This window comes from Chaetura pelagica, unplaced genomic scaffold (assembly GCF_000747805.2).
Source record: "Chaetura pelagica isolate M959 unplaced genomic scaffold, ChaPel_1.0 scaffold437, whole genome shotgun sequence".
Lineage (NCBI taxonomy): Eukaryota > Metazoa > Chordata > Aves > Apodiformes > Apodidae > Chaetura > Chaetura pelagica.
In genome coordinates this window covers 147,609-155,840 of record NW_009953914.1, presented here as the reverse complement: position 1 = coordinate 155,840, position 8,232 = coordinate 147,609, and the positions used below count along the sequence as shown (strand labels likewise).

Here is an 8,232-nt window from a genome sequence, read left to right as displayed (position 1 = left end):
TGCTGAACCTACTGCCACAGGGGATGCTGAAAAAATCCTTCCTGCTTCCACCACCATCACTCCACTCAGCTTTTACAAGGAGTGGAGGAGCTGGCAGCTCCATCTAAGGGTGATCTGATGAACATGCAGCTCCCAGCACCTTGTTTATTTTAAAATTCTACCACAGAAATGTTTTCCTTGCTCTTAAAAAAAAGGAAAAAGCTTTTCTTTGAAAAGTCCAGGGAAGTTCTACCTCTGGTGAAGCTTAACTTGCCAGGTTCTCAGTGTAACCATTCATTTAAAATTATTCTCATCCTGAATTCTCCCATTTTAATGTCTCCAAGGATGAAACAGCTGCCAGACAACACCAAGTGATTACTTTTCCACACTTCCCATTTTATACTTGCAGTGCTCAGCACAAGACTTGCACCCTGTCATTTCTCATGCTATTTTCTGTGCAAGGAGGTAAATTCACTTCATGCTGACTTCCCTGACAAGCACAAGACAAGCAGGAAAATATGCTGCTTCAGGAAAAAAATCCATATTCAAAGTGCTGTTTTGCTGTGAAAATAAAGGGAAAGAACTGCAGAAAACTGGTTTGCATGAACAGCACTTCAGTGTCAACAGTGTCTCAGTAATAAGAAGCACCTAATAATGGAGCAGCTCTGGAGATAGGCTGGGAGAGTTGGGGTGTTCAGCCTGGAGAAGAGAAGGCTCCAGGGAGACCTTAAAGCAGCTTCCTTAGAGCAGCTTCCAGTGCCTGAAGGGGCTCCAGGAAAGCTGGGGAGGGACTTGGGACAAGGGCAGGGAGGGAGAGGACAAGGGGGGATGGATGAAAACTGGCAGAGGGAGATTGAGGTGAGACATGAGGAGGGAATTGTGGAGTGTGAGGGTGGTGAGAGCCTGGCCCAGGTTGCCCAGGGAAGCTGTGGCTGCCCCATCCCTGGCAGTGTTGAAGGGCAGGTTGGATGGGGCTTGGAGCAACCTGGGCTGCTGGGAGGTGTCCCTGCCCATGCAGGGGATTGGGACTGGATGATCTTTAAGGTCCCTTCCCACCGACACTATTTCATGATTCTATGATAAATAGGGTGGCACAAATTAGCCTCCCTCATCTGAAAAAACAGTTCCTATTATGAAAACCCCAGGAATCAATGCTACAGCTTTATGCTGCCACTTCCATCACAAAGGCCTCAGAGAAAAGGAAACCTTCCACAGGAACTGCCAAAAGCTGGAATGGACCAGGAGTTACAAAATGTGGCTGAGCTCTGTGGGGAAAGGTTCCTCCATAAAAGTAGCACACACAGTCTCCCTCATCAGGATTAATTTCTAAAGCAATTAAATTATTCACAACTGAGGAAGACAAGAAGAAAAGGTGTTTAGCTGGTAAATCTCCTCCCTCTGCTGGGGAGATGTTTCTATAGCAGAGGAAAATGTCACACTTGGAGCTGCAGGGTTTTCTTGCCTTTCCATGTGTTTCAATGCACAACTTGCTTAATTGACACTTTGCCCTCCAGTGCAACCTTAACATATTAAGATTATCAATACTAAGGCTGCTTCATTAAGTCTCTTTCATCAGTAGTGACAGTTTGGATTTTTTTAACCCCATCCTTCAATTTGTTACAAGTTTAATGAGCCATCCTGATGCTAGAGAACTCAATTCATCCAGGCTCTCCTAGAGTGGCAAAAGAACAGTGGGACAAAAAGGCAGAATAATATTCAGTTGTGTGTAATGAGGATTGTCTTCAAAACACAGAGCTATTCATGTGTTGGAGCTGAAAGATCCCAGGATGCATCCATGAAGGGAGATCCTGCTAAGTGGAGGGCAGGGATGTGTTCAGACTGCTGGAGAGATTGACCAGCACCTCTTGCTCCTGAGAACCATGAGACTTTCAGAGCAGAGAAGCAGCTGCCAGTCCCAAATGGGAGAAAAGGACTGGGCTGGTGACACCAGCTCCCTGCAAAGGGGTCACAGCCTCATCTCACAGGGAAAAACAGAAATGGTGAAGTAAGACTTACGAAGTGGAGAGGCAACCAGAGGGAGTGAATCTCTCCCAGTTTGCAAATGAGAAAATGAAGCACAAAGACTGGCCAAAGGAGCCAGCAAATCCCCAGGTACAGGCACTCTTGCTCTGCTAGAGTCTTCATCACTGGCCTGGTGCAGCACTGGGGTCAAGTGCACACAATTCCAACCTCCAGCTTTTTTTCCCCACATCCCAGGTACCTGGCAGTCTGGCAATTTGGTTTAGAAATGTTAGAAATGAGACCTACCTTCTCCTGCTCCAGCAGCTGTTGGAGACTTGCTTTATACTGTGGAGTTTTCATGTATGCCATGAACTGCATGTACTGGATCTTGAAAGAGTCTGCAAAACAAATAAGGAGATGATACATTTCAAGTGAGAGAAGGTGCAATGCTCCTGCTCAAGGATGGTTTTCAAGTGCAAGAGGGGAGATTTAGATAGGACATTAGGAGGAAGTTCTTCGTCTGGAGGGTGGTGAGACACAGGCCCAAGTTTTGGAAGCCCCATCCCTGGCAGTGTTGAAGGGCAGGTTGGATGGGGCTTGGAGCAACCTGGGCTGGTGGGAGGTGTCCCTGCCCGTGCAAAGGGTTGGGACTGGATGATCTTTAAGGTCCCTTCCAACCCAAACCATTCCATGATGCTGTGATTCTATTTACCTTCCCTTGACACCTCTCCCCACTTTACTCTCTCTTGCTTTTTATTTGGAGTGTAATTCAGACCCAGCTATTAATGCTCAATTTAGAGCATGCTGAAAAATCCACCTTCTGTTGGAAACTAAACTCTTGGATCCAGTAGCTCTGATAATAGATGCCCCACTGGAAGTCATGACAAGGCATTCCATAGTGCAGAGGAAGATGATGGGTGCTCATGATGTGTTTGCAAGATGAAAGAGGAGTTGAACAGCTTTTACTGCACTGTAAGTAGAAATAATCAAGGAAATGAGCTGCAGCAGCCAAAATCAGCCCTGAGCTCAGAGAACTTCTCCCAGCATCACAAGACTGGGCTTGGAGCTCCTCCTTCCAGCCAGATGACAAGCTCTACACCCACAGTTACTCTGCCCTCCAAGGAGCACTTGCTTCTCAACTCTCCTTCCATCTCCAGTCTCCTGTTACACAATGGACCTTCCCTCTCCCCACTGGGGCCTTTTCATCAGAAAACCACCCACACGATTAAGTCCAGACTGCTGCAATCACAGGCAGCCACAACATGCAATAGAGGATACAGAGATTCTGCACCAAGGTTCACTCCAGACAAGTGGCATCTTCCCTGCTCCTCCCCACCCCCTGGCATGAAACATCCCTCTAACTCTTCTTCTCTGTGAGAAGAAATCAATCATAACTGGAAGACACCACAACAAGAGAGCAGGAGTTAAGGACAGCACAGATCCCTTGGTCTCTACACAGACAGGAACATTACATCAGATTCCCACATGATCTCAGACTGGCTCATGCCCAATGCCAAAGGCCAGAAACAGTTGAGAGGGGTGGGGGGAAGGAATCAGAAGATCCAAAAAAATACTCTCCAAGTTCTTCCTTCAATCACCTCTTACACACAGAGCATATTTTCCAACACCATCTTTGTTACCTCAAACACTCAGACAGTGTCTCAATTACTTTGCTCTACGTTTTGCAGGACATGGAGAGGTGGCCTCCAAGACTGTATCAATTCAAAATAAGAGAATGGTTTCATTTAAAATGAAGTTATTTCTGACTAGCCATTTCCATTGAAGTTATTTTGAATTCCTGCTAAACCCAAGTTTTATTTCCTTTTGTGCCAAAAAAGAACTGAAACAAAGTCAAAAAAAACAAATGCAGACCAAGACAAGACAAGCAAGAGAAGAGACCCTGTGGTGGTGCCAGCAGAAGTGGAGCAGGAGGGGGGAGTTGGAGAGAAGCCACCCCCCTCTCCTGGTCTATGTGCAGCTTTCCCTTTGATTTATCATATATCCAGAAACCTCCAAGTAGAGGTTCCCATAACAGACGCAGTGACATGATGGTCTTACCTAGCAGCTTCTGTAGTGCAGGTGGGGTAGGTGTCACCAGCAGCTGGTTCGATGAATGACGTTGCACTTTAGGAGGTAGTTGGTAATATGGACTATGAGGTGACTTGTATGCATCTGAAGAGAGAACCAAGAGAACCTTTCAGATTCTTAGACATGAGGAGGGAATTGTGGAGTGTGAGGGTGGTGAGAGCCTGGCCCAGGTTGCCCAGGAAAGCTGTGGCTGCCCCATCCCTGGCAGTGTTGAAGGGCAGGTTGGATGGGGCTTGGAGCAACCTGGGCTGGTGGGAGGTGTCCCTGCCCATGCAGGGGGTTGGAACTGGATGATCTTTAAGGTCCTTCCAACCCAAACCATCCCATGATTCTATGATTATGAAAGTCAAGACTTTCTGGCTTTCAGGACAGCAGCTTTTCCATTAGGAAGCGTGTCCTTCATGATGCAAGATCCAGAAAGCCAGCGAGATCAACAGACTGCAACAAATTGTTTGGAAGGACATCTACAGCTTATCCTTAGAGCAGCAGCTCTAAGCCATAGCTCAGCTCCAGCTTCTGCCCAAGTACCTACAAAGTCAGATTCAATCCCCATCTCCTCACAGAGGCAGAACCCCCATCCCATGAGGAGCTTTCCCGTGGTGCCAAGGGAGAAATCAGGACACAAACCCAAGCTCAACCCAGCAACAAAGAACGACCACCCAACATACATTCAGAGCCTCAGCCACTTATCTAGGCTCATGTGGCAGGGGGAGGCTTCTACTGCCAGCCTTGAACTCACCCTGAGGAGAGGATGAAGATGTCTGGGAAACAGTTTGGGCATGCAGAAGTTCTAGAGCAGTTTGGTTCTTCTTGGTCTTGCGCTCCGTGTTCGCTGGGTTCATTTTCTTGGGCCGCCCCCGTTTCCTTCCTGCCATTTTCCTTCCTTTTTTACTGAGCTTTTTCTTCCGTGCTTTGGAGGGAGATGGCTTTTTAACAGAATTTGTCCCAGCCTTTTCTTCTTCAGCCCCAGAATCCTAAGAGATATTTGAAAAAGCCAAAAAGCTCCTTAGTCATTTCTACCCACACACGCAGCAGCTCTTCGAAGCAACTAGTAATAACTTTGTTTAATCGTTTCCTGAAAGGAAACTGAGGCATTTTAGTTAAATAACTTACCTGTGAAATAAACCTGCTTGGGATAAGATCTGTCCCCATCACCCAAGAAGCTAATTCTTTTCTGAATTTATTCATTAGAGAAGGAAATTTGCAACTGTTGTCTAAGAAAAACTGATTATTCAAGCCTGTACTAACTATATTTATCAACTGAATTTCATTAAAAAGTCGAAGTACATTCAACACTTCATATTTTTGTGCATGAACAGTCACTGCCTATCAGTATGATGCAACTAAATGGGCAAGGAGCCTTTGCAAAAGAGACTCAGCAAGCTTTGAACTCCACTCAAGAGGTTAATGTTGGGGTTGTTCAGCCTGGAGAAGAGAAGGCTCCAGGGAGACCTTAGAGCACCTTCCAGGGCCTGAAGGGGCTCCAGGAAAGCTGGGGAGGGACTTGGGACAAGGGCAGGATTAAGAGGACAAGTGGGGATTAAAACTGGAAGAGGGAGATTGAGGTGAGAGATGAGGAGGGAATTGTGGAGTGTGAGGGTGGTGAGAGCCTGGCCCAGGTTGCCCAGGGAAGCTGTGGCTGCCCCATCCCTGGGGGTGTTGAAGGGCAGGTTGGATGGGGCTTGGAGCAGCCTGGGCTGGTGGGAGGTGTCCCTGCCCATGCAGGGGGGTTGGAACTGAATGATATTTAAGGTGCCTTCCAACCCAAACCATCCCATGACTCCATGATGATTCTATGACTCAGGGAAAGCTCTGCCAGCTGGAGCTGAAGGTTACCCAGGGTGGACAACCAACTGTTCTATTCATCTTGCAACACTTCTTTTCCAGAATTAGGGATGCAGTTCCCCCAAGAGCAGCTCTTACTAAATCACTCCATCATATTTTTGGCCACAGCAAGAGCTACACCAGTTCACATGTTCAGAACAGTCAGTCCTCCCCCAGAATCAGGCCTTTCCCTCACACGGATTGTAACTTCAGGCACAGCTAAAGAGAAAATGCAGCATGTTCACCTTGTTCTCTTGAACCTTTGTTGGAGTAGTTGTGTTGCTCTTGTTCTCTCTTTGCTGCCGACGTCTAGCTGCCTCTTGTTCCTCCTGGACAAACATTTTTATCATTAGACTTCATCATCTGGTTCTGTATTTCTCACATGTCAATTCAGAGCACTGTGTCTCCCAGGCCTCTCCTAGAACTGGGTGCAAGTGCTCTTATAATAGAATGCCTAATTTTTTAAAGAAAACAACCTCAAACAAACCAAAAAATCCTTTGTTATCAGCAAAGGAAAAACCTACCCTGCTTCACACAAAGCTCAGTGGGAAAGGGAAGGTGCCCATCACCTTTTGCTCTGAATTGCCTGTTACTGCCTTTCAAACATGAAGCCACAGGGCAAAGGAAATGAAGCTCCAACCTCTTCCCTTATCCTGCCCTTCCCAGTTCCACCAGATCACACACTGGTTTTCAGTTTGTTTTCTTTTTTAAAATCTTTTCAGTGGCTTGACCTCTCCCCTCAGCATGTCATGTGTGGCTACAATACTTGACAAAAATCTTCCATGACTTGAAATGGCAGAGCCATTAATCAACTAATTCAACTTTAGCCAAGTCTGGAGAGGAGACTTTAAAAAAAGGGGCAAAAAAAGCAGCAACTTGGCAGTAAGGACAGGAAATGTCAAAAGGCTCCCTCAGAGCCTCTTTTGAACCTTCCAGGTGAGATTTAATTTGCATAAGAGTTCTGGCAATCCAGCTCCTCTTCAATTTAAGCCTGTTATCAACCAGCTATAAACGGCAGGTTTTAACAGCCTCATCATTAAAAGCAGAGAAGTGCAGAAGTCCATGGATGCCACCCTGGATTTTTCTTTTCACTTTGAGAAGTCTTTTTTTTCCCTCCCAAGTTTGAATTCAGGAGGCTGAAACAACCCAGCCTCAAAGCTGCCATTAGTCTCTTTTCAGCAGAGTCACCCCAAAGACTAAAATCCACCTGAAGTTTTAATTTCAGTGGCCTCACTTAATTCTCTAACTGGGAATACCAGCCCCACTGGTTGTTTCAGACTAATAGAGCCCAGCAGAGCCTCAAAAACCCTCTGGCATTTTAATTCCACATGTGATAGCACAGACTGCAGCAACTGACAACACATTTCAGGTCTCAAATAGCACGTCCCAAAAGGATCATCTCAGAGTGCTCTTCAGCTTCGTTTCCATGAGGCTGAACACTGGGACAGATTCAAATGATCATTTCCTTCTCCAACCTCAGTTCTCTAATGGACAAATAGCTCTTGATAGACTTTCAATGCAAGGGAAAATGGCCTCGTGGCTGCCCCATTAATTCCCTATTAGAAAAGCTCTTGAACATGATTGCATTAGTGCTCGATGGCACGTGATGCTTCACTTCACTTTGGCTCCACACCCACGTTCCTTGCTCAACAGGAAAATCTGATTTTGCTATCAATTCTGTCCATCTTGTACAAGTGACTCAATTCCTCACAGTGGCTGCTCCACTATTTTGAGTTTTCTACAGAAAAGGTCAAAAACTTACCCTGAGTTTTGGATTTTTGAGACTAGAAAAATAGTTTTCAAGCTGAAAAGAGAAATAAAATAGAATCATTTTCAAAGTCACGACAGACAAACACAAAAGAACAAAATACTGGCTTAAGACAAATGCAGAAGAGCAGAAATTGACTGGTTCCCTTCTGATGAGCTACACCAAGAAGTCATTTACATTCATTTTTTTTAGTGCTGCACATTGTGCAGCAAGATAAAAGCCACCAGTGAGCACTGGAGTCCAGAGGCCAATTGTGTCCTGGGCTGCATCACAAGAAGTGTGGCCAGCAGGACCAGGGAGGGGATCCTGCCCCTCTGCTCCTTCATGAAGGACAAGGAGCTACTGGAGAGAGCCCAGCACAGGGCACTGAGATGCTGAGGGGCTGGAGCTTCTGCCTGTGAGGAAAGGCTGGGAGAGCTGGGGCTGCTCAGCTGGAGAAAAGGAGGCTGAGGGGGGGTCTGATCAGTGCTGGGGAATATCTCCAGAGGGTGGCAGGAGGATGGGGCCAGACTCTGCTCAGGGGTGCCCAGGGACAGGACAAGGGGCAATGGGCACAAACTGGAGCACAGGAGGCTCAAGTGAAACATGAGGAAACACTTCTTGACTGTGAG

The 8,232-nt window shown here is 46.5% G+C and overlaps 1 protein-coding gene across 1 annotated transcript in view; it reads right to left on the bottom strand.

Annotated features, from left to right (window-relative positions):
- DOT1L (DOT1-like histone H3K79 methyltransferase) overlaps window positions 1–8,232 on the bottom strand; it is a 59,802-nt gene that overhangs the window by 17,993 nt on the left and 33,577 nt on the right. The window contains exons 12-16 of the mRNA XM_010001495.1: window positions 7,616–7,657; window positions 6,099–6,182; window positions 4,769–5,003; window positions 4,000–4,113; window positions 2,248–2,339 (exon numbers count right to left, since the gene is read on the bottom strand). Of these exons, the coding sequence (XP_009999797.1) occupies window positions 2,248–2,339; window positions 4,000–4,113; window positions 4,769–5,003; window positions 6,099–6,182; window positions 7,616–7,657 (567 nt within the window). The remainder of the gene's footprint in view (window positions 1–2,247; window positions 2,340–3,999; window positions 4,114–4,768; window positions 5,004–6,098; window positions 6,183–7,615; window positions 7,658–8,232) is intronic.